Genomic DNA, 27,330 nt, shown 5'->3' on the forward strand with positions numbered 1-27,330 from the left:
TCTGCAATCTTAGGGGATGGAGTGAGAGATGTGGAGCAGTGTTTATGCAAAATACAATTCATTGTATTCCCAAAATGCACCTTAAGAGAGCTTGTTTTTCTGGTTATTTTATAAAAAAAAATAAGACCTTGTAGCATTGTAAATTTAAGGCCAATTCTGTCTTTCTGTCTACTTGTGAAGGTAGGATGTTGCTCCTGCAAAACTGTCAGTGTCCTGGGAGTCGTGTCCTGCTGCCTGACTGGTAGAGGTGCCCCCAGAACCTGAGGAGGGTGGGAGAGGGAGGAGGAGGAGATGAGCTGTTCTCAGCAGCCGTTTACCTTTAGACTTCTGGTTTGGATCCTAGCTGGGAGTCAATGTCATTTTATAGCTGTATTTAACTCCCTGTCATCCTGCTTCCCTCTTCCTCCCCATGTGCTGCTTTGAAGGCAGCCCCGGGGTCAGCAGCAGCCTGGCTTCTGCAGGAGCCCAGCCGCGGCTCGGAGAGGGAGCCCCAGAAGCAGAGCAGAAGCAGGAGCCAGGCAGACCTGTCAATGGCTTTTCTTCCCCCGAGTGTTAATTGTGGTCACCAAAGTTAAGTTTTTCTGTAAAATTAACATCTTGCTATTATGTATTTATTTTCCACCATGTAGCTTCAATGTCAAATTTACCCAGCAGACAAGTCAAAACAAGAATATATTTTTTTAACTGCCCTACAGCAAGTCTCAGCCTGGGATCTCGGAAAATCACAGTGTTTGTTCTGGTTAGCAGCTAATAGGAAGGAATAAAGATTTAGGGTTTAGAATTTAATTGGCACTGGTGTTGATGCGGGAGGAATAACTGCACACAGTTTACTCTTGTGAAGCTCTATTGATTTTTTTTTTTTTTAAAGGAAAGCTCTGATGAAAGTAAAAAGAAACGTTTAATTTGCAAGTATTTCTACACAGTTTTTATTCTGTAATGTACTTTTCTATCCTTTGCTATCCCTGCATAGTAAACATGCCTTAAGATCTTCTGCTTCAGAAACAGATATGAAAAACAGAATTGTAAGGTTGTCATTTCTACTGTTCATCTTGTTCATTTGGATGATACTGGGGCTTTCTTATATGTCAAATTTACATATTTTCTGAGGCTAATGTCTAATGTGCATTTGTAAATATTTTTAAGAAAATATGACATGAGCATATACTCAAATTCTCCTTCCCAGATTCTAATCTGATCAGGATCAGATCTGGAATATCACTGGTGAAGAGGTGGTGGTATGAACAGAAGCTTCCTGTGTTCCTGAAATACCATTATACCGAAGTCTAGAAACGGGTTAATTTTTGTCACTGAGGCAAATGATCTTTTGATTTTCAGTGAGTAACTGAGGATAGTTGCTTCAAATATAGATTTATCTCATGCTTTCAGAGCCTGCAACAATATCAAAGGTATGCAGCAGAATGAACTGCAGAGGCCTTTGAATGGCTCCCTTCTCCCACAGCCTCCTTGAAAACCGCAATAGAGTTTTCGGGGTATGATCACTGGCACAGCCACCATGGATGTCCCTATGTTCCATTCCTGGTATCTCAATCTCTACTTTCTGAACAATTTTTGAAGACTTTGAAAAGGAGTGACCTATTTCATCTCCAGATTGATCCATCCATTTTCTTCGTAGCTTTGGTGATAGATTACACACATTTCTTCTGATCTGGAATGACAGTTTAGAACACCTGTCTCTGTGACACCGTTACCAGCAGCTCTTAGCTTTTTCTTGGCTTTCTGCCATCCCTGCAACCTTTTTTTCCTGCTGCTTTTCAGGAATTCATTTTCACAAGACATCTGCAGGCAAGCCTTTTCTGGGTCTTCTAATCCATCAGGCTCTAATAATGGCCTCTTACTTCACGGGAAGAGGATTTTACAGAAACTGTTCCAAGTATCTAAAATGCATACAAGATGAGAATACTTATATTTAAAATAGGGGGTGTAAGTGCCTTTATTTTCACATTCAAGTGGAGAGTTTTAGTGTTACTGAGCAGGTTTCTCTACTTGAGGAGGTCAGTTAATCTGTGTTTCCTAACCTGCTAGAATCCTGTCTGTACATGGCACCTCATTTCTTGGCCAGGAATTGTCTTTGAATGTGTGTCATGACTGTTATTCATGCATGTGTCTCTTAGAGACCCAAAGCTACAAAATAAATTCACCAAGTCTGTTGTCAGCAGTCACACCATCCATGTGATGGGATACATGGCTTTCTGTCCCTTTCCTGATGACTGGTGCATAAGTGAGAGCTCACTCGCCCAGGCAGGATCACAAGCTCTTCATAGAATGTTTTTCTGCAGCTCCAACAGGTCTATGTCCTTATATTGGGGGTCCCAGAGCTGGATGCAGGACTGCAGGTGGGGTCACACCAGAGCAGAGAGGGAGAACCACCTCCCTCGACCTGCTGGTCATGCTTCTTTGGATGCAGCCCAGGACACAGTTGGCTTTCTGAGCCGCAAGTGCACATTGCTGGGTTACATTGAGATTCTCATCAACCAACACCCCCAAGTCCTTCTCTCAGGGCTCTCTCAATCCATCTCCACCCAGCCTGTATTTGTGGATATTGGATTATCTCCTGGATCTTACGAGTGCAGAGCTCTCAATCTCCTAGCTAACCGGTAAGTCTTTGTCATCTCAGGCCATACCCATTAGTAGAAACAAGGAAGGTTACAGCTCAAAGCAGAACTTCTCTGTTGCTGTAAAATAACTGTCCTTTCTGGTCAGAGGTTTCCTTTGCCATTGTTGCAGTGAGATAAAAAAAAAATATTTTCAAGCTTGTGAAAAATAAAGACTTGGTGTAACGCTCTTGTTGTTGTAACAGAATACTGAAAAAGACTGCGCAGGAGCAATTCATTACTCTTTTCCTTTCAAGCACTTAAAAGAAAAACAGAGCTGAAAATATTTCTTTGGAAGATACTGAAATACCTCATTAGATCTTTCTTTTTATTGGTTATTGAGGTGATAATTCTGTAACAGGAATGAAAGTGAGGATAAATTTTGCTTTGATTTATGGAAATGTGTTAATTTGAGCTGAATAGATCTTTTCTGCTCTAAATATCTGTTATCTGTGAGTACTGTTTTGTAATACATAGTTTCTAGTTTTATTTTAGGGACAAAGTAATTCTGACGGGGACTCTTAATTCTGTGCAACATTGGAAGTTTTTTTGGGGAAGAGAGTAGCTGAATTTTTAATAACCTGTAATTTAATGTGGTTTTTTTCATTAAATGGAATAGTGTTCACTGCTTATTTAGTTACAGAGTTGCATGTCGAACCAAGACTGAAAAATGCAAAGAAAAGAATATGTATGTTTGAATAATTAAGTTAACCTTTATTCAAGCTATCAGTGAGATGAAGAGTTTCCACAGTAGAATAGTGAAAATGGTCAGAATAGCTTCATATTAGGTCTTTTTCTGAAGTGGTCATTAAATTTTCTGTTGTTATTCTGCAGCATATGAATGGTAAGCTTTCTGAAGACTGGAATCTACAGAAGAGATAACTCCCTGTAGTGTTTTAGTTAAACACTGATGAAATTGCGCTTAGTTGTATATTCAAGAAATATTGACCCCTGCCTTCGGGTAACAGCTTTGTGATTTCAGTGGTGTGTGGTTTCTGGGTTGCTCAAGCTGGACAATTCTCTAAGGCAGCCACCACTGAAGATATAGCGAATAAATTCTTGTTGCATCGAGAGACACTCAGTTGTATACTCCTCTTAGTAGAACAAGGTAATGTTTTCTTTTAAAATTTTGGAATTTTAAAGGGAAATGAGATTTCAGTATTGTGGGCTACTTCTATTTTTAATTTAACCAGTCCAATTCTGGAAGCCAGTCCAGCTCAGGAGGAATGCCTGAACTACAAGCTGCAGAACTGGCGCCTCAGCATGTATATTTTTTGTAAATACTGAACTATCCAACTTCCTGAAAATTCTGTCTGACAAGTTAGTATGAATGATCTTAGCGTTTTTTAGATTTTGGCCATTTGTTGCGGTCTCGCACAGGTCCTGAGTGGTTTCTAGGTTATCTTCCCCGTCAAAACATTCTTCCCAATTGCAGTTTCAGTTGAATAACCTGGAAATCAGTGGGGAGTGAGAGTGAATGGGCACATCCCTCATCTTGAAAAACTTAAAATGAAGTTCTGAACTTTTCTATTTTCATAAGGTTTCCCCCTTATGAAAAATGCTCTTTTCTAGGTAGCTTGCTGTGTCTTTTTTTTTTTTTTTGTCAGCTTTTCTGTCACAAATGCAGTTCAAGCACGTGAAGCAGCTTTTGGCAGGCATGTGCCAGGATGCCTTTCAGGAAAAGGCTAGGTTCAGCAAAACAGGACTTCTTGTCTTCATAAAAGGGTTGTTGCTTGTAAAGAAAACTTCCTCGTTGGAGAGGCTTCCAGATAATTTTTATCTCCAAGTTGTTCTGTGTACCAGTTTTAGAGTTCACGTTTATTGTTTTTTTTGTCACTCTGTGGTAACGCTTCCCCCTCATCTTCCTATGTCTGCACCTGCGTAGAACTCAGACTTCAGGTTTTCCAGTGCTACTCTTGGCTTACTGTGTTTATTTTAACTGTCCCTAATATTTTTTGTTATCTGATAACTTCTAATAGAGAACAGGAGTTGGAAATAACCTCTTGTAGCCTACACATATAAAAATGTGATTTTTGACAACTTAAACCTTACTAATTTGCTTTCCCCATCATCTTGTGTTCTACAAATACATGCAACTCATGTACACCTACCACTAGTTCAAGTGCTGACTTGCTTGGGGAAAGACTTAAAGAAATTAAAGGAATAAGAGCCAGAGAGAATGCAGACTGGGGTTTTTGGTCAGGTTGCACCTCTTCTTTTCAGCTCTATTGTTTTGAGGAAATATCTGTAAAGATATTTAAGTATGCTAAAAATGGTATTGTTCATTAAACTATACAAAAATATATGGCTTCTTTCAGTAAAGATAAAAATAAGTATTCAGATTGCCCCTTTGCTCAGTTGGTTATTAACAGAATTTCATCTCTTTACTCACAGTCTTATTGTTTTTAACTTTTAAAAATCCCGATGAAGATCAATTTTCAGCTTATCATGGAAGATGAAGGCAAGGTATAGTTGACAAATATGTACAGATGTTAACGATAATTATTCTTGTCCTTTATTCAGAAAATTCTTAATATATTTTCACCTGTGCTGCCACTGCTTCTAAAGTGTAATCTGTGTCAGTAAAAAGAAATTAGACAGAGGTCTTCATATTTTTTGTATTTTTTAGTTCCTGCATTTAAAAACCAAAAACAATATCTGATTTTTTTTATCATCTTATTGTTTTATTGATTTTTTTTTGTTTGCTTATTAGAAAACTGTTTCATATTGAGTTTGAATACAAATGAAGCTCTTATAAGTTGTGACAATAAACTTCTGAAAGCTTTAAAATTGTTTCCAATAAAATTGTGTTTGGGACACCAGTACAGGGAAGCAGGACTTTAAAACAGTCTAATTTATAATTTTTATTCTGTATCACATAGAGGGAAATGGTTAATTTTTTTGTACGTTAAATACGTACTAAGTGAAAGATTTTTCTCTATCTTATTAAGTAAATGAAGGGTTTTTTTTAGGTGGAAGATTCCATAGTTAAAGATGTAAACCAGCAATTTCTTGCTTCTATAGCACAACATAGTTCAGAGCTGAGATTAGAGAAACCCTGTAGAGTGGCTAATACTCGAGGGCATCCCCAGCTAGAAAAGTATGTGAATTTAGGCATGGGAGGAAGGAAGGATCTGCTTTAAATTTAGTGTAGGGTCACTGAGTCTTAATGATAGATTAAACAAGGGAGGTGGAATAATGAATAGGGGTATGCAATGTGTAGCACTAATACCAGAAGTCCATGGTTTTCACTGGTTATTTAATGTCTTTTCCCATATGTTTCTGAATAGAGCAGGTTATGGCAGGGATGAGCTAAGGAATGGCTTTGTAAGTGAATTGTTAAATAGACTGAATTCTCTTTTTAAAAATGTATATGTATATAGGAGAGTTGCTTGTTAATAGTATAATCAGGCACCTTATATGCATATACCTTAAATGTAGTGATATTAGGAACTATTTGCAAGTCATGTGTGGATGTTGACATTCTTAAAATACGCTGTGCAGATTTTCTGTATCATTTTCTTCTCTGTTGTGAAACTAACAGCTGTTCCTTGGCTAAAGCAGAAATGAATTTCAGATTCTTTCTGAATATTGTTGATGTAAAGAAAAACCCCACAAAAAGTGGTGACTTGGTAGATATGAAGATGGGGTGGAGGAAGTACCAAGAAATGTTTTTGTTGGTAGAAAGCTGAGTTCTCACATGTAAGTCTGCCAGCTACCTGATACCAACAGCCTATGTGAACCAAGCAAGTCAACAGTTGAGTTATTGGTGGCTTTCTGAGTAACCCGTATTCTCTTTTGTGTTGTAAAGATACCAGCAAGCCTTTCGAGAAAGTGCACTTTGCACATAATTTTTCCTTTGGGGTACAAATGTGATTGCAAGCTACACTGGAAGGTGCAATGCGAGTATTGCTACTAGCCTTGTCGTCTTGTTGAAACAGTAGAGTGTTGGTGAAGTTAATATAACTCGCAAGATCTTTCAGGTCTGTGGCTCATCTTCCTTTTTAGATGGATCTTGTTGGCTGACATTGGGAATAAAAGGGCTGCAGAGAGAGCCTGCTGATCTCTCTTCACGAAGCAGCAGGTTTGCTGGGATCTTTAAGTGTAAAAGTGGTGGGAAGAGAGAAGGAAAGGGTTGATGGATTTCTCTACAGGAGAGCACCGCACAGATCTCTGCACAGATGTGGTACTGTGCTTCACAAAATTCATAGATTGAATTAGCTTTTCATATAATATCTAAATTTGCAAATATTTTCTAATTATTTACAAAAATTTGAATAGATTCTATATTGTTTCTAGAAGCAATAAAATATGCTTTCAGAAATAAGAGTACTTTGTCGATTGTCTAGAGACAAGTAAGGAACACGTGACAAAATAGTGATTTTGTGATGTTCTGTTTCCTAAACCAAAACTGTTAGCGTTGTCACTTAAAATAAGGATTGTCTGAAGCACGTGTGGTTTATGCATTTTCTAAGACTGAAACTGAATCAGTTGTTATTCTGAAACATGGTTGGGTAGGAGTGGAGGAAGTCAATGTGGAGGTAGTCAATGAAATGTGTTAAGGAGCATATGTCTTGCTATCATAATCTGAGATTTGGGGGGGGGGGGGGGGGGAAATTTAGTCTGTCATTGGACCAAAGTGAAAAGAAATTTGGAAGAAGGAAAGTTGGGTTTGTTTTTTGACCTTTTTTTTTTTTTTCCAGTATGAATACAATTGGTGCTCTTTACTATAATTAAATGCAGCAAGAATTGAGCATCTTTGTCTCCTTTTTAGTTCCTAAAATGACCATTTATTTTACCATTCATTGATATGACTGATTACTTCTGAAACCCATGAAAATGCACAAGTAGGGAAGTGATGAAAGACCTATATATGTATTTGTCCTGCTTAGGCTGTTGCAAACCATTTTCTTTTGAAATGGAGATTGGTGTTTGTCTTCAAATAAATTTGTCTAAATTTTTCTTTTGTTTGGAACATGACAGCCATGAAAACTAAGATCTACTCTCCACTTCAAGAGTCACATTGACTATCTCTTTCACTTCTAGTGATAATTCAAACCCTAGAAATAATCTTTAAGGTCCTTTGAGTGGGAACCTGGCTATATCCAAAATATTCACTATGCTATAATGCATAAAGACAACTAGTTCTTAAAAAGGAAACAACACAGCCAATAAAAGATACAGGAAAGTATAATGCAGACTTTTGCTGAAGAGTTCACACACTGGTCCTGACAAAGGAAGTGGAACAGATTAGCAGACAGGAGCTGCAAAATTACACTTGATTGTGCAGTAGTCTGAATAGATACACGAGTGATATGGACAAGCTGGGGTCAGGCCTGTGTAACTGGCATGCAGATTTTTTTCTTACTTCCCAGTTTTTGTTCATATTTTACCATTACCCAGTAGTGGCAGTAGCTTCTGGTAAGTCTGAGAGATGTCGGGATGCACAGAAGGTGTATTTAGTAGTTTAAATTTTGTTTTCATACTAATTTTAAGTAGCTTGGATCAAAGTTACTGCTCTTGGTCATGTCCTTAACTTCATGATCAGTAACTTTCAAGGTATATTTTTCTTCAAGTTACTGACTTAATCACTGAGATAATTTATTTGGATTATCTATTAAGTCTGCTAAGTATGCAATCAATATGAAATTACTTGTCCCTTGACTCCTGATGATCTCTTTCATGAAGTTAGCCCAGATGCAAACCCTTACCCTGTTGTAGTCCTCTGTTGCATTTAGTAGACCAGCTGTTTCACCTGGTTGTTTTCATTTGGCTTTTTTTAACCCCAAAGATCACAGAACTGATCTTAATTATGCTTTTCTAATTTGAAATGGTTTTCTTATCAGTCTTTCCTGGCTTCTTCCTAGACATATCCTAATTCAGCTTGTATATTCTTTATTATATCTGTCTAGCTTCAGCTCTGTTACAGCCTTGTACACTGCTGCAGCAGAGTCCAAATACCCCTCCTCTGGACTTCACATAATTTTCCTACCATGCTTTGTGAAGCACTCTGAAATCTTCTGGAAGGTGGTAACTGAAAGTAACATTTTCTATAGTGAAACCAAGGTCTGATTTTTTCCTGCTACATGCAGGATCTTGCATGAGTATTGGTCTCCAGAGTTTGTCCCACTGTTTTTAAAGGGGTCTTAAAGTGTTAGTTTCTAATGGAAATAAAATACCTGATGTTTGGCCATTTATCAGCATTTTAGGACATAAAAGCAGCTGGAATTGAGACAGTAGTGTTAACAATCTGTCTTGGTAATTTTGCTCTTTTTTACAGCAAATAAATATCCTTCCTTGGAGGAACAATATTAGAAATGGTATTTACCCTTCATATTGCAATTGAGTGCTTTGGCAAAAGAGTGGGTGCCTCTTGGTAGTGATCTGGTGATAGATGACTTAGCAGTTGCCTGTTGTCTTTCGTAACATGCATAAAGGTCAGTTAAAAGTTTCCACAGAGCAGTGTTTTTTCATTTAGGTTACTAATAAGTATATTTTCTCAAATGACCATTCCTATTGAATGGAAAAACAAACTAGGACTTCAAATGTATCTCTTCTGTGTCAGTGCACTACATGTAGAACAAACAAACAAAAAACTTCAAGTATTATCAGCCGTTTTATTTTGTTAGTAGAAGTCTTTAAGGCATTTTCAAATAAATTTGTAAAATTGTTTTGGCAGTAAGTCTTTGTTGTTTGATCCCTTTTAACCCTAATCACATCTTCCTTTCAGTCTCTAATGTCACAGCTAGCTTACACTCTTAATTCTTTCATAGTCTGTTTCAACCTCATGCTTGTGTGCTGGTAAAATGATTGGTTTTGTGGTGTGGTTTTTTTGTGGGGGTTTTTTTTTTTTTAATACTTGTGTCCCTTGCCTCAATTTCTTAAGAATGTGTTTTGCCACCTTCTATTAAAAAATTCAAATGGTCACGCGATTTAAAGTTGCGAAGGGATTATCACAATTAGGTCTCCTAGGCGCTACAAGCAATGAATAATAATAATTATGTAGGCTGAACCTTTGCACCGTGCAGGCCATATAGCAGCAGTCAGTAACTTCTGCATCAAGTTCAGAAGATTGTAACTTGTATTTAGCAATAATGCCTTTCTAGAGGGATAGCTAATTTTAGGTATATAAAGATGGAGATCAGCGAAGAGATTTCTTTATGCCACAGAATTAAAATGTGCATGTATGCTGGCAGAAAACTGAGGCATTGAGAAGTAAAACCAACATTTTAAAGACAGTTAAACAGTTGTATAAAGAATTTAATATAGCAAATATACTTAACATTTGCCACTTGCTGCAGCCCAGGAAAAGGCCAGATCCAAAGCAGTGGCAAAAAGTAGTGTCTGGTAGTTTGAAGAGAGCTCAGATTGATTCTCAATCAAGTCACAGGAGACTGAAGTTGGGAAAATACCGTGCTAAATCTTTGAGGGAAGATGTCATGTCCTTGGAATATCCATCTTTTCAGGTTGTATTGTAGGTGTAGGTATATATTGCTTGAGGCAATCAGAAGTTCACATTTTAAGAGATTCAGTAAAGTTTGGTTGCAACCTTGCCTTTCTGTTTCAAAATTTGCAGGTTTTAACCACAGAAATATGCTAGTGGACCATTTTATTGTAGGTCGTGGTGTTCAGATCCTAACCTTGGCACAGACCCGTTAAAATGACATCCAAGAAGAGCTGATTTAAAGGAGGTTTAAAATATGATGTCCAATGAATGAAATAGAGCATAATGAAGTATTAATAATTGTGAAATCTCTGGAAATAATTTATTCACAATGACATTTCTGTTGCTGAAAGGAAACTGCAAAATGCTTCTTCAAACATTTACAAAATTTAATCAATTTTAAATATAATTTCATTTAATTAATTTTAAAATCCTCTGGGGATTCCCTAACTGGGTGGGCTTCTGGTAACAACTTCTAGGTAAGAAAAATTTCTAAATGATTTGAATAGGTGTTACAGCTCAGAAATATAGTTACTCAGTGAGGCTATAAAGTGGGTGGGTAGTGTCTCTGAAAGTGTCCTTCTCCCAGTTGTAGAACAAGTAGACAGAACATAGCTACCTTAGGAAACAAACAGTTGCTTTTTTGAATTTAGGACATTTAAAGTTTGACAGTAGTATTTCACATAAGTAATTAGAACTATCTGTAGTCCTCAAGAATTTACATCAGTAAAGTGGAATTAACGTTTTTGTTCTGGATTTTGTTTGATGGCTCACTGTGATGGGTATAAATCTGGAGGAATGACACTTTGAGTGCTTAGTTGGGGAGTAAAAAATCCGTATGCCTTTCTGGAAGTGCTACTGGTGAGTCTGTCCTCATCTCTAGTATCTTATTTTCCTAAGCAAGGCAGGTTTTACTAAAATATTATGGTGAATCATCTCTCTGTTTATGGTCTGTTTATGGATTCTTTCTCCTGAAAATTTCCCCCCTTCTCCACTTTAAAGTACATCATAGCAAAATAATACATTAACTTTGTGTTTACTTATTCATCCACTTGATCTTTCTTATTAATGTTACCTGTTCTCCTTGCCTCATCACTCAAATTGGGAAGTGTGGATTATTTATGTTAAAGTATTCATTTAATCCCGAGATATATGAAGTTCTTACTCCACCTTACCAGTGATGAGAGGCAAAATTCATGTACTTAATCACTTTTCTAGGTATTGAAATCAAAGACTTGGAAACATCAATAAATGTATTTGCTAGTTTTTGCTCAGTGTTTAATGTGACTTCATCTTCTTTGTTTGAGCTCTTATCAGCAAAACGTCACAAAAATCACACATTATTTTCCAGACCTAAGTTAATTTGAGTGGTTACATAATGAATCCAACAAGCTTTCTGATGAAGATATTGGCACAATATTTACTGAGTACTGTAGTACAACACAACCCATTTTTAACAGTAGTTTAAACTGGGTTTATTTTGGTTCGAAAACTGTGTTGTACAGTTTAAAGTGAAAGTTGGATGCGTTAGTGGCTTTTCTGTACGTAAAATACGTTTAATTGCTGGAAAGTGGTACATGAAAACTTTGCAGAAAATTTTCTACTGACTTTTTTTTTTTCTGTTGTAGCTTCCTGGTGAGTTCTGCTTTGTACGTGACTGATGTAGAATGGACATTCAGGTTCTCTTAGGGTCCCTTCAGGAAGGTTTGAAATTGTGTATTATTTTTACTTTGAAAATGAAACAGTCCTAATTAAAGGCAAGAGAATACTACTTTCAGGAGATATACAAGTTTTGGTGCTTTTTTTGTTTCAGTTTTATTTGTCATGATACAATAAGCAAGTAATGTATTTCAGACATTGAATTAAAACCAAATTATTTTATAATTTAATACATCTTTATTTTGCATTAAACAAGAAAAGGGGTTTCAAAGCTTTAGCCTACTGAAGGGGAAAACTTAATGAATGAAGACCAGAATATTTTCAGAGGTATTAAAAGCAAAAATAGTAATTTAAAGGAAAAGCTGTGAAATAAAAAAATTAATTACAGAATGTATTGTAGCAAAACACACATTTGAGTTCTTGTGTATTCCATGAAAGCGCTGAATCACAACTGGCTTGGCTGGCAAGCTTGGGCATGAGAGGAGTTCTTTTGCATCCAGAGTAGATTTTAAATACTTGGGTTGAAAATGTGGTTTTTTTTCCTTTAGATTACAACAGAATGAATTAAGTATACGTGCAAATGTAAATAGTTATTTTAGCATAGTGAGTCTTCCTTGGAGAGTTTGAGTGGTATGAAATTATCGAGAAGCAGATGCCATAATTTAAAAATAGACTGATCCTGACATCTTAATTCACTAATTGAAAGTGTTTCATAATTTAAACTTCACTCAGTTGCTAGAAGGAGAGTCCAGTTATCATTTGATGTCTTTAGAATTGCATTTTTGTTTCTAAAGTAAAGCCTACATTAAAATTGAAATTTGCTGATTTAAATAAACTTTGTTACTTATGTTTTAATATAGTCTATGATATTGTGTGTTGAACATACAAAAAGGCAAACAAAATTCTGAGTGGAGCAGACTTATACCATTCCCTCAAATGACTCTTGCATAGAGTTACCTGAGAGTTCTGGTTTGGGTCCCAATCCTAGTTGTTCTTCATACAGTGCACTACTTGCTGTTTGTGAATATATCCTAATTGTGGGGTGCTGGCTAAAAATTACTGCACAAATCCCTTTTTAAAGTTAAGAAATTTAGTTTTGCATTGAATGCTGGTAGCCTTTTCCTGATAAAATGCAAAGTACTTTTTCTCTGCTATGGGAAAATTTTAAATATGGATGACTTATTTTTGTTTTTCATTTTCTCTCCGAACTCCTCCTCTGTGTGTTTCTGTCCTGTGTCTTTGCTATTGCTATGGACCAAAGCTATTGCAATAGCCTGTGGCAGAGATGCTGATTTAGAAATTCATTCTCTCTAGATTTACATCTCTGTATTTTTAATAGTTCTTGTTAGTCGATAGTTAACTGAAATTGCCCTTTTATCTGACCCACCTTTTTGTTTGTAACTATTGATAACATCATTGTCCTTTCCAGTTCACCACTTTACCACCTTTGATGCTTCTCTACACTTAGAAACTTGATTGATTCAGTCTCTATTTCCCATGTATTACTGCCAGACTCGTGATGCTTTTGCTATCTATTAGTGGGATTTTGTCTGGCGGAGATGCTAAAGGCTTTCCTCTATAATCTTGAAGACTATCTCTTTAGTTGGGTTTGCCCTCTATCTTTCAATCTTTCTTCGCCAAAATGCTTTTGCTCGCTTTGCATTTCTTTGTGTCATTGCCCCATCCATATCATTGCTGTCCCTTGAAAACTTTGCTTACTTGTCTTGGCTTCTTCAGTTACAATGTCAAAGTCAAGAATCTGGCTTTACTATCAGTGCCCCATGCAACCTTGCTCTGTCTGCGTCTGATCTCATTTCCCCGCGTCCCCTAACTCACATTCCACATTCCTCACAGTCCTCTGACTTTATTGCTCCTTTTGTCTGCCTTTCATGCACTCATTTTTGCACTGTCTTTCATGCTGCCTATGTGCCTGGAACAGTCTTTAGCATCTCAGCCAATTTGCAGCTTTGCATAAATTATATTTTATAATAAGACTAACAAAAGTTCGTTATCTACATTACTTCAATTAACTTTGTACCTGCAGAAGTGGAAAACAGCCTGAGGGAAATTACTGTTAAACTTTGTTGTGATTTGTTGTGATTCAAAGATACAGATTCAGACGTGACAGTTCTTTGATGATTCAGCATAAATTTAATTTTTTTAACAATTTGGTAGGTGTTAGGGTTTTCTTTTGATAGTAGATATCAGATTTTTCTAATTCAGAGAGAAGAAAGTAGCTACTTATTCTTGCTGAGTGAAACCACCAGAAGATCATCATCACATCACCTGGTACAGACTTCTTGCCCTGTGATACGTTTTACTTCATTTTATCCTAACTAATATGGATGTGGAAGGACTTTGAATGTTGGATTAACTTCTTATCTACAAACAAAGCATATCTTTTGAGTTTAACCTTCCTTTTAAAGCAACATACTCATCTATTTAACAGTTAAAGATAAGAAAGTAAGACTGCCTGTTTCTGGGAAGGTTACTTAGATGTACGGGTTTTCTTAAAATATTATAAGTCATTTAATATTTTAACTCCCTTCTAACACCAGTGAAAATGAGCTGAAGGTGAAACATTGTGTGCTTCTCCGGCATCAGTGTATAGCTGCAAGGCAGAGCATTCTGCAGGAATTATACATAATTTTCCAAGTAAAATTACATCTGAAATATATGGGGTATTTTTTTTTTATTTAAATGGTTGTATTGCTACTGGTCACAGCTGAGTTGTGCAACCAAATAGATGTGCCTTTAATTTGGTTTTAAATGATCTCGTATATTCTGGAAATTATAATCTGAAGGGTGGCTGCCATAGTAATGTGCCAGTCACCATGGCATCTGAGCATTATGAAAAGAAATTCTGGGCTGCACCAAGACAAAACCACCAATTAGTATTTCAAACTGATGAAAGGTGGAGGAGCAAAAAGTTTGCCAATAAATGTAGCTCAGTGTATGACACTAGAAGTTAGAGTTTGCTTTATACAAAGTTATAAAGATTTCAGTCCTATCAAAATTATGTGAATTTATAAATAAAAGCCTTAACACAGACTTTGTCCATTCACTATGATAACTTTTTACAGCAGCATGAGGAGTAAGGCTGTAGGTTTTTATTTCACTGGCCTAGGGAAGAAGCAGTTTGTGGTTTTGCTTTATACAAATCTTTAGAACTTTTTCCTCCTTACAGAATTTTTTACTTTAAATGGAAATTAAATTAGTTAATGAAGAAAAGGGGTTTTCTGTACTCGACTGGTAAATATTCCTAGTCTTTAAAACATTTTGCAGCCTGCTTTTGTAATACTACTCTCATTATCAAACAAACCTACAATTAAATCGTTATTTTAAAGCAAGTTTATTTTATCTTAAATAATTGATTGAAGCTTGTCATTTGAAAGAGGACTACTTTGGCATGAATCCCAAATCCAGTTATGATCTCAACTCAAGCAGTTTGTTTAATCAAACATTACTCTAATAAGTCTTACACGGTCCCCTACCCGACCAAGCCTGCCTATGACAACTAGTTTATTCTGTGACGAGTTGCTCAACAGATGTCATTCTGGTAGAGTAAAGCAGCAGAATACTTGTGCGTTGGCTAAAATTACTTCAACTTTGATCACTTTTGTCCAGCACATCAGTCTGGCATTGTGCTTTATACCAACATAACACTTTACCCCGAGCATGCCTTTCAGGCTTAGAATAGCAGAGGAATGTTATTGAATTCAGTGCAGTTGCAGATGAGTTAATGAAAGAAGGGAAATACTGTTTTTTTCATAATGCCTTTCTGTTGTACTTCGGAATTAAAAGGGAATTTGAGGAATGTGACTTCTGAGTTATTTGTTTTTACTTCTAAAGGCTTTTTGAAAACAAGATTATGTAGTTGTATTGATCCCACGTTTCTGTAAATAAGTTTCACTTGTTATTTGAAAATAGCTCCTTTTAGAGTTTTATATTGTGAAAATAATATTAATAAGACTTTTTTGATGTGTAATTGGAGAATAGTTGTCTCACAGGGACAGTTGATCTCTGTATTTAATGCGAGAAAACTAAAATAGCAAGAACCTTATTCTTGTGATCACAGATCAGCATTGTTACATTTTGATGGGCTGTTGTGGGGTCAGTACGGAGTAATGACATCTCTGTACCTTGATACTGCTGCGAAATGAATACTGCACAGCAGGCTGCCTTCTTGTTAAGAAGCAGCGAAGAAAGGCTGTTTGTTTTCAACAGTAGGAATGAGATCATATACCAAGTTCTATAGAGTTTGGGCTTCCATAATTCCATTTTTCACAGGTGCCTGTGTGTATACGTATGTGCATAATATAAGAATGTAACATATATATATGTGTGTATTTGAAATGAATTTAAATAAGTTTTTAATAATTAAGGTGTATTTGTATTTCTAAAATCTGACAACATGCTTAAGTATGAGGAAACGCTAATATGAAGTCCACTTCAATTGCTAAGAAGTACTTCGATATTCTGTGTGTTAGTTTTTTAAATAAAAATATAGTTGTAAATTTTTAAAATTGAAACCTACTGACCAGACCAGTCTCCCTGCAAGAACTCCTGAACAAAACAAAAATTAGTATAAAGGTTATCAGGTGTACATGTAGTTTACCAGTTTTACAAAAAAAAGGAGAGATATCTTAATGATTCTAAAACATATGATGATGGGAAAGCTGAGCTGCAAATCCAGCTCAAGTATATGTTATGGTCCTGAAATGTCCAGGTAAGGAACCCACGTGGTCTGACTTTCATCCCTTAGTGAGATGTAGGCTCAAGAGTTGGAATTAACGTATCTTATTCTTGGATAATAAATTGAAGCCATTGTTTTCCACTCATCTGTGCAGAATATTTGTATTTATGAAGCTTTAAACCGATAGTATTGAAATTATCCTTCTCATAGCCTATATATTAAATCTATCAGAAATGTGAGACAGTTCTTCACAGTTTTTACTGAGGGGCACTTTATTAGTATGAAATACCACCACCGCTACTACTACTGCTGCTAGAAGTAGTGAGAATGAGCAACAGTAATTGAATGGAGGATCCGAGAACTGGAAATACATTAAGGGCACTGCGCTTTGTGTTTGCTCTCTGTATGCCCTGAATTTTTGCAGTGGTATTTATTTGTTGGCAAACTCATGCAGCAATGCCATGAAGAGTCTTTTGAAGAATGTTGCCTGAATCAACACTGGTGAGCAAGCCTGTGTGTGGAAATCTCTGCCTCATCGCTTGCGCCCCTTAGGATATTTACAGTGATAGCACAGTTCTTTTACTGCCTAATGTCTGCATGAGTATCATTCATCCATATATTAATGTGCTTGAACTATGTGCAAAATTTGAAAGAAAGGCTCCATGCAGCATTTCTCTCTAAAGGTAATCCAGAGAAAAAGAGGTTTGGTGTTATTTCATTATGCAAACACACTTCTAGATGAATATCTACTGCCAGATGTTGCATATACATTCTGTACTAAAAATAAATGTCAAATTTTGAGGCAACATATGCACATTCCAATGTTTGTATTACCGTATTGCCTTACCGTGTATTCAAACCTCAACTGTGCTTCAGTGATGAAGCTCTGACAGGTACAAATTATATAAAATGTCTGGATAGTGGATCGCTTTGTTTTGTTGCGTTATCTCCCTAAGAACAGTAGTTTAGAATAATCTTTCATTCATTTCTTGAATGTGAAACCTTTAAGTATATGGGTTATGTTAGTATTTCTCATTTTGACAAATTTCAACTTTCTTCCTGTTTTTAACTATTTCTCTGTTCAGAGAAAGTCAGTAACTTAGGGTAAGAATGCTAGATCACAAGCAAGGTGCTACCTCACAGATCTTGTCTGATGACAACTATATCTAATTTTTTTCACTTCACAGAATTTTTAGTAGTACTCACAGAAGAAGTTAGAATACAATTATTTGTTGTTTCTTTCTCGTTGACAAGTGAACAAACGAAAAGCTAAAGAAGCCATCAGAGGACAGTTTTTGGAGTAGTCTTGGCATTTGCTTTAAGCAAAATCTTATCCATCTGCCTTGATGTATTTCGGTTTAACGTGTCAAATACTTGGTTCTTGTGTCTGTTAGTGTTAGACTGTACACCCCTCTTAGGGCTGGGAACGGGACGCTGAACTTCAGACTTCCTCAGATATTCTGTCTAGCGAATGGTCATGTAAAATAACAGTAAAATGTGTCAAACCTTTCTTTTTATCTCTTTGAGAATGTTTTTATGGATGTAATATAGGTTGTTGAGAGCTGTACTTGGAAACTAAAATAGACCTGTGAAGATATGGGAGGACCTTGTATTCCCATGGAGCAGCTTTGTGGAAGATAAACCAAAAGCCAACATTGCTCACTGGAGGCATTTTATTGTTCACAGTTCTGGTCCAGCTGGGCAATGTTTACATGTGCTGGTTGTTTGTGCAGTCTTTGTGTTCAGCTAGAAGATGTTATTCAGAATTTGAGATATGACTCTCTATCCCAAGTACAAAGATACATCTTTTTGTGATTTAAATAATTGCTTATCGCAAAACATGTGATAAGACATGCCAGCTTTTTTACCTGTGTTAATGTTTTTGTGGAAAGAGTTTTGTAATGTTTGTATTTTGCAGTATTCTTCCTATATTCAAAATTTTCAACTCTTTCTTCTTTCCCTCTTCCCTACATCATGAGACATAATGAATGGTAGTGACTTGTATTTCAGTAACATGAGAAAAGAGTTGATGTAAAAATCAGTGTATTTGCATTTTGTTAATTAATGTTTGAAATGTGTTGCTTATTAATTCATATTTTCATGTCTAATATATTCACTTTTATTTTTTATCCCATTTAAGAAACTTATGCAAAACTAGTTGTATTTCTTGTTGTGTTAGATGTAGCATGAACGTAAAATTTTAAGGTGAAACAGAATACATCAACTAGCAAAACCTGCAACAGAATTTTTGTCGTTACCTTCTGCATCCCCTCAGTTTGTTCATTCCTTTGTGATACTTCTTACTGTGAAAATTTGTATTATGGATTTTTTTTACACATTTATGATAACTTCAGTAATAATGAATCATTATGAATGATATGTTATAGATTTTTATTTTTTTTTTACTTTAACATAGTTTGTTCAATTCCTTTTGGCAGCACTGAAATTCCTCAGTGCTGTGTGTAAGCCTGTGGAAGAGATCGGGACCTCTGAGTGTAGAAGGAACCCGTTTTACAGTAAATGGAAAAAAATTAAAAAGAAAAAGCTGGGGATTATGATGAAAATAATGAAACTTGCCCGTATGCTTTTGTTAGTTCTGATTATTATTTTTTTTAAACTAGGTGAAGCGGAATGTGTATGACCTAACTAGTATCCCTGTCCGTCACCAGTTGTGGGAAGGCTGGCCTCCTTCTGCCACAGATGACTCGGTAAGTAGCTTTGTGTCTCATTTAATTTCTTCCTACAAATAGATGATTTTACTTGGATTTTTAATCAGAATCACCCAATAACTTTTATTGTCTGGTATGCAGTAACCTATCATAATAATTCATAAGACATAATTCAGGGCTTTATCTTGAAAGATACAAATACAAAAGTACTGGCTTTACTGAAGCACATTTGAGTGGAAATTATTCATGTGTATCAAATTCAATGCATGGTTTAGACTAGGAGGAGCAAAGTTGCACAACATTTGGAAGCTGAGGAGGTCTACTGCTGTGATTGAACTTCAGGAAAGGGTCCTGTTTTTCACATGTGTTCTAGTGCACGTCTAGATATTTTTCTCAGTTGTGCCCAACAGATCACTGGTATCCTTAAGCCTGTGTCTGGCTTTAAGCAGGAAGTGTTCCTGGTGAAATCAATGGAGAGCTTCACTTGCTTTTAAAGTGAATTATTATCTACTTTAGTTCTTGCTGGACCAGTAAGAATTTATGGACATTTGCAAGATGACATTTTGAAATAGTAAATAATATGTTTACAGTACAACGTGTATTCAATTTTCAAAGGTATGTTGCAAGTTTGGAATTACCATTTTTAGAAATGGAGGGAAATCTTAGCTGAGATCAAAGTGAACCCTTGGTGACGGAATCGGCTAACTGTGAATTGCCTACAAATTCATGAAACTGTGGGACTTAACTGCAGAATTCCATTAAATATTAGACTTGCTTCCTTATAGTGTGTTTTACAGCATGTCTTTCAGTTTTGCTCAGATAATTTTCTTCTGGTACTATGTTCCCAATGCCAGCTAGTGAGGTCCACCTTTATTTTAAAAAACAAACAAAACAAGCAAGCAAAAGCCCCCAAAAAACTAACAGGCTGAAATAATTATGTAGTTATGTTGTATGTAGATTTTGTGACCTGAGAAAAATGTAGAAAAATTAAGTATTTCTATTTTTATACAATCATTCATTTAAACTAGGCGTTGAACCTGAGTATTCTACAAAGTGAAAATGGAATTGGGATTTGCTTTTTCTACATATTTGCATTCTCTTCAGTGCATTACTTTCCTGTCCGTTTCTACTCTCTTCTTGTAAAGGGAGGATTGCTGTTTGTATAAGACTGCTGCTTTTTTGCTCCTGTGTAAAGGATTTATGCCAATCAAAAAAAAAAAAAAAAAAAAAGCAAAGACTGTCTGAATTTCTAATATACTTGTAAAATATGTCTGTGGTAGTGTTTGCAGAAACAGTAGTTAAGTTTGAGAGAGGTGGGTAAATCTATGTCCATGTATTCAGGAGCATATCTGAGACGATAGATGTGAGATCTGAAATAACAGCATGGTGTCATGTGGTAATTACAGTCTTTGAAATGTGGATCCATTTTAACATTTTATTAGTTTACATTAGCCCAAAAAAGAATTGGAAACTCAACACTTCTAATCCGTTTTCCCACAGCTGTTAGGTTTTCCCGTATTTTCCCCCCCCTTTCTTTTGAATAGGATACTTCACATATGTAAAACTCATAAATCTGCTTTAAGTCTGTTTTTACAAGTGACATTGTTGCAGGTGAATTTTTCTTGTTTTCATCTTTAATGAAATTGGTGAATGTTGAGTCATCTGCTCCAAAGCAGGAGAGTCCTCAAAGCTCACTGCTCATCTGGTGCAGCTGAGACTTGTCAGCTGTGTAAACAGATTTGAATGTGTTACCAACAAAAATATAATTAATTTCTGTCTAAAATTGGAGGCCATAGCTTACTATTTATAAAGATTGGATGTTAGCAATGACTATCTATGATTCTGCGATTTGAACATTTTTTTTCCTTTGCAAATTAAGCATATTCAGTAATAATTACCTTAGTAATGAGCCATGATGTCTTCAGTTCAGTGGCAAATTTTTAAAAACCACTTTTTCCATCGTGAGTTTTTAATTTGCTGTATTGTGTAGTACTCCGTTGCAATTAAAGAGTTAAACAAAGACTTGATTAAAATACTTTTTCATTTACATGTTATGCAGCATAAGAAATACTTTGTAATACCACAGGAGGTTTTTTCAGTGCAGTTCTCGTTAACCTTTGGCTTAGCAAACAGGACAACTAAATAGACTTCGCATAATTGGATTCCTGTATCGTCTTGAGTCTCTTATGAACCTGACAGACTACAGTCTTCTGACATTATCAGGAAATTTAGTGGAGTCAATAGTCATTTAAAACATTGTTGCTTCATCTCCCTTCAGAGTTATGTTCTCTGCTTGTACTATCTAATGAAATATGGGATACTGTATGAATTGTCAGTAACTCTTTCAGATCCTTTTGCACACTTGCACCAAGGAAATGAGTATCAAAACCTCCACACGCAGGAGAATGTTTTCGTGCTGTGATGGTGTGATTGTGGGGAACAAGGCATACATAGTCTGTGGAAATCTCACGTTCACTATTCGGCAAGGACATAATTGTGCCTGAATAATTTTAACATCATGAATTATATCTGTTCTGCTCATTAAGTTCAAATAAAGTAAATGTAGGAGTTTTAAATCATTATTTTTTAACAAGTTTTCTTAAGTAAAACTTATATTAAAGACTTAATTTATCTGGTTTGGGGTATATATCATCAACTGATATAATGAACTCTAGAAAATTATCCCAGAAAACGGAAAAATAATTATAATTTGATTTAAATAGGTTCACAGTTTGTTCTTAGTATTTGTTTTTGTTTTGGATATTGCAACAACCTTAACATTACTGAACCTGTAAAATGAAAATGGAGCCAGAATAGTTTATTAAAAGTTCTGAAATGTGTTCCATCTCTCTTTGCTATATATTGGCTCAACTTCTAAAATTCCACTGGTAATTACTGCTATTGCAAAGCTGAATGAGCAACCTTCACATATGTATCTGTTAAAAAAAAAAAAAATCCGAGATCAGTTGTAGGTGGCGTTTTAGTTTTTACATGAAAACATTGTGATGTCAATTCTGTAAGAACAGATTACTTTTTTGTTATTAGCTTTAGAAGTGTGTATTTGAGGTAAAACTTTTTTCCGCCCTTGAAGTCACTGGTTTTTGGTTTAAAATTTTGTCCCTGATGTTTAAGTTCATTTTGGTACCATAGAACAGCAACACCCTATATGGGAAGGAGGAGCGAGGTTGCTTTTGTGCTCCTTTTGTTCTTGGTATTTAGGCTAAAACTTTTTTCTTAATTAGTTCATTGTTTTAAGTCGTTTCAGCATAGCGATGAGAAATGCCTGCTTCTTCATAAGTAACGACAGTGAGCTTGCCAAAATGGAATTTATTTCTGCATGGAAAAGATGTAAAACTTTTCAAATGAGGTTTGGAGGGGTGAAGGGGAGAGAGACAAAGACAGAGGATGAGGTGCCCAGCGTTGCAAGTGTGCCCTCACACGCAGATCCCGTGCAGAGGAACTTGGCATCTGTCCTTCTGTCTACTGCCAGTAACGCTTTGTTTCCCTGAATGGGATGGTTGGTCAAGACGTCATATCCTCATTTCAAGAAGAGTAACTGGACTTCTTTGCTAGATAGAAAAGCCAATGGATATTAGTTAGGCACAAGTAGGTCTACAGCTACAAATAATTCGTCTGCACAACTGAAGAGTCACATTTCAGATGTGACGTGTGTAGTCACTAACGTATTGGAGCTCCTCATCTCTACAGCTACAAATAATTCGTCTGCACAATTGAAGAGTCACATTTCAGATGTGACTGTAGTCACTAATGTGTTGGAGCTCCTCATCATCCCCCTTGCGAACATGACCACCTTCAGTTCTGTGACGGCTGTAGCAGATGTGGTTGACGTTCCTTAGCTGAATTTAATAAAGGCTTCCAAGTTAGAATCCAAATTCTCAAACACTTATGTATGATCTAATTAGCACTGCTGTTATATTTAGCTATTTCATTGCTAAGTACTAAGCACAGTCTGTCTGCCCAAATAGAAATTAAGAATGCCGATAAATGGCATTCTGGTACAAAGTCAAACCATTTATGATGCTTTTTGGCTGTTCTCCAGGATTTTGAAGAGGTTGAGTATCAAGCATCTGAGTAATTAGTATTTGGGAATATATATTTCGTTCCCTTTCCAGGTCTCGCTTTCTGAACAGAAAGTTTGTTAGCACATGCTGTCATTGTGATATGAAAACAAATCATGAGGTTTACATACACTGGCTGTTTAATTGTAATGGATGCAATTCTGCATTTACTGGATCGTTTGGAATTTTCCCCCTGGAATTGATATGACTAAAGAATTAATAGTTCTGACAGAGAAAGTGTCTATTAATCCTAAGCATAAACTTCATTATATTTGAATTAAAATACATACGTCATTAGAAAATACTCAACTGTTTTTTTCTGTGTAAGAATATAATTATTATAATTTGGATTGTCTGCAGTATTAATTACTTTGTATGTTACTTTCCCTCTGTGGTTCTCATCAGTTGCTTGTAGTAGTGTAGTAGAGTGGATCTGGTGGGATCCTTTTAATTTAGATGCTTGGAAGAGTACTTGAAGTCAAACAAGGAGTTTACAGTTGTTCCTTCACTTTTTTTTTTTTCCCCCATCCCCCTTGTCTATTTGCTATTTATAAAAATTAAGATAAAGTTTTTGGAATTAATTTCATTTATGTAAAAATTACCATGTCAGGGTTAATCAGTTTTGTGTTACGTTTGTACTTTTTAATCACAAGAGAATTTATTTAGGATTGTCCAGTTATAAAATAACTCAATTGAAGTGATCTACACCTATCACATTGCTTTTGTGAAGGATTTATTTCCTCACTGCATGGTGATGAGTCTTACTTTTCTTAGTTACCAAAAAAAAAGGGTTCTAGCTCTTGTAACTAATTTCATCCATGAATTTAGATGGTCAATAAAATAACAGGATTTTGGGGCTGATCTCATGTTTCTTATGGGGAAGAGAAGATTGATTTGGATGTACACAGGTGTACTGGGAGTTAGGGAGGTGGTAAAAGTCTGTTTTATGACAGTTTGTCACCTATCAAATAGAAATTTCTTCTTTGAGAGCAGGTGCTTTTGCTATTCTCTTATCTTTTGGGAAGGAAGAAACTTCAAAGAAGCGTGTTTAGAGGGGACTGCAGTTGACTCTACCGTTACATATAAGCTGATATTTTCATAAGCACTGTTTGTCTAGAGCATTGATGATTTGTCTGAAACTGTCCTGCCATCCGAGAGTACAGAGCCGTTCCTTAGAAGAGCAGGTCCACGTGGAGCTTTTCTAGTGTGTCATGGAGTGCTTCAGGAAATTCCCATAAACAATGTAGTAGGTAAAAGGCAGATAGCATATCAAAGCTCATGTCCTGGATTCCTTTTCTGTCCAGACTAGTGCTTGCTCTTGCTGCTCAGAGTTGTGCCAAACACTGAGTGTAATTGAAAGGACTCAGGTTTCATCATTAGATGTTTAGAGCTTTGATACTTGTTTCATCATAGCCCAGGTTTGCTCTGCTGTCCTCTCTTGACTGGTGACGATGCCTTGTCTTGCACAGGGAGGATTTTATAACTGTTACTGAAACTTTACTGCTTTTAGAGAATACAGTCTCTGGCTTTATCTGAGATTCCAGTTGCTCTTTGTAATGAAGAATAACTGCTGTCACATTGATCATCATAATTTTTTCTGGTAAGTTTTTACAGCTGCTTTATTAAAAAGGGAAAAAATCCACCTATGTTTTGTTCATCTTTGAATATGGCTTGGTTTTTTGTTGCTGGTTCTTGGGCTTAACCAAGCAGAGCGAGATAAGGATGTCCTTGCATTACTTAGCACACACACAGACTGCTGCTGATGCTGATTTATTTGTTTATCTAAGGGAAGGCATGAGGCAAGGAAGGAGGATGCTGGTGTTAACGTACCTCCCATGTCCCACACATCTCTGTGAGGTTGCTTGCCTTTGTGAGACACAAAATTTACCTGTTCTGCCCAGACCACAGGACAGATACCTGCTTAAAGGTGTGGAGTCTGCCCATTGCAGTCTCTTCTGTGCTAAAAATAAAATAGTAGAGTAACAATTCAATTATTAGGATTTTATTAGAGAATGAGATCAGCTTATAAAAAAATCATTTTGGTTCTCTGAATTTTCAGGTTTCCTAGATGCATATTTGAAACTACGGAGTATTAATTCTCTAAAGAAAGATAACTAGTATTAATTAGCAAGGTGTGAAGAGAGCTTATCTTTTCACCAAAGTACCTCAAGCTTTACCTCACAGACTTATTCCAACAGATAAATTGAAGAACTTTTCTCCCAGGAGAATATGTCCTCTCCATGGGGTATGCTTGTCATTCCAGGTTACAAATTACCTATTTTTGAGTGTGTGTGCCGTGGTTAATGGTCCATCCTAAAGGGTTCTGTACAGTACACTGTAATTTTTCTTTTATGCTTTTTAATCAATATATTTATCAATATACTTGGTTGGTCAAGAAGTTGGGATACTTTTATTCCATAACTGGAGACCTGTAAATATACATTTTGTCCTTTCTAATAAATTAAAATAAGCAGAAGCTTTATATCTACAATTTTGGTTGGTAGTTAATGCAGCCTGTGGGGAGAATGGGAATTACTCTAGATGAACAAAGATCCCTTATGATCTGCTGGGTTCCTGGAGATTTGTTCTGTGACACTTTCAGTGGGTTATGGAGTTGTGGTGTGTGGTGTAAAGGTACTTTTAAGCACAATTGTGCTCAGGCATTTCCACATTGTATTCACTGGTCTCCATCTTTGATGGATCTCCGTTTTGGATGGTGTAGCGCAGGCCTTGAGAAGTCAGAAGCACTTTTTAATGAGAGTGCTCAGGACTGTTAGAGAAATCTGTGGCATAAAACCCACTCATCCTTCTGACTTCAACAGCTGCCAAGACCTGTTGCCCGCGGTTGTTGTACCGCTTAGCGCGGATCAATGAGAGTTCCACCCTTTGGCCACTGTCTGGGTACCTTGGCCCGTCCTCGTTGCTCTCTGCTCTCCTGGCTAAAGGGCTACCTCTTCTAAATACATTAAATCAATAATCAAATCAATGTTGAGCTCTCTCTGGTCGTTGCTTAATAACACTGCTTGCAGATGAAGCCTCCGGTAGTGTTTCCATTTTTTATAAACCTCTACCTGATACAGTTGGTGACAATGGTTGGTATTGTCAGCGGGAGCATTTCTGTCCTTTGCCGTGCGTTTGTTGACAGTTGCGATCTGCACAGAACATCCTGCTCTTACACTTTGATCACTTTCAAAGTACAAATTTGAATGATGTGGATTCAGATGTATAAAAGAGATAATATTACAGACAGCTTTGAGTGGCAGTTACATATCAAACCTCGCGGGGCTTTGACAGACAACGAATATCGTTATTAGATGCTTTTTCCATAATTGCTGACATTTATCCAGTGTTTCACAGTATTTGCTAATGTATTAATGCAGTCAATCTTTGAGAGGCTGCACATGCCTTTTTAGCCCTGGCTTTTATGGGATTCTTAAATTCATAGGCCCACAGATACTTATTCCCTGCTGGTTGCCGTAGTGACAGAGCTCAGAGATAAGCCAAGACAGAGCCCTTTTGTGATTGCTTTTTAGGTGACATTCAGCGGCAGCTTGAGTAGAGTGTCCTTTTATAGTTCCTGTAATTCAGAAAATGATAACAGCTTTTTGCTGCTTAGAAGAGAGGGCTCTAGACTGCTCCCGGCGGGATTTCGGTTTGCTGTGCTACTTCATACCGACGGCAGCCTGATAAAGTTCTTATTATTGTGGAGATTTCAAAGTGCAGGGGATTGAATTAATTATGACAGGTTGTAAAATTCGAGACTGATGCTACGAAACAAACTTTAAAGCCCTAGTACATGTTCCTAGACACTCAAGTTAAATCCAAACATTTTAAGCAACTGGCAGTATTAATTGTAGGAACTAGATTAATTAACCTGTATACTAGTTAAGCTGTCCTGAAATGCTAACCAGTTCCACAGCTATCTGTAAATAAGCATCAACTGGCCCTTTGTGGCTAGAATTAGCTACCAAATAGCATAAAAATGAAATTTTTGAGAAGTATTTTTGAAATTTTTTACAACTAAACATAATTCTTCCTTTGCAACAGTTTATTGTCAGTCAAAATCATCTACCTGCATGTACAATAGCAATTGTTGGCTTACGTAGGACGTATCTCAGATCTTTCCCGGTGTAAGTAGGCTGTTTGTCTTCAATTGTGTTAGAAAGAGACA

The 27,330-nt window shown here is 36.4% G+C and overlaps 1 protein-coding gene across 1 annotated transcript in view; it reads left to right on the forward strand.

Moving 5' to 3' along the window:
• Positions 1 to 27,330, forward strand: part of FAF1 (Fas (TNFRSF6) associated factor 1) — a 166,285-nt gene that overhangs the window by 67,504 nt on the left and 71,451 nt on the right. The window contains exon 8 of the mRNA XM_010080340.1: positions 19,033 to 19,119. Within this exon, the coding sequence (XP_010078642.1) occupies positions 19,033 to 19,119 (87 nt within the window). The remainder of the gene's footprint in view (positions 1 to 19,032; positions 19,120 to 27,330) is intronic.

The sequence above is a fragment of the Pterocles gutturalis genome, unplaced genomic scaffold (genome assembly GCF_000699245.1).
Source record: "Pterocles gutturalis isolate BGI_N339 unplaced genomic scaffold, ASM69924v1 scaffold9764, whole genome shotgun sequence".
NCBI classification, from domain to species: domain Eukaryota; kingdom Metazoa; phylum Chordata; class Aves; order Pterocliformes; family Pteroclidae; genus Pterocles; species Pterocles gutturalis.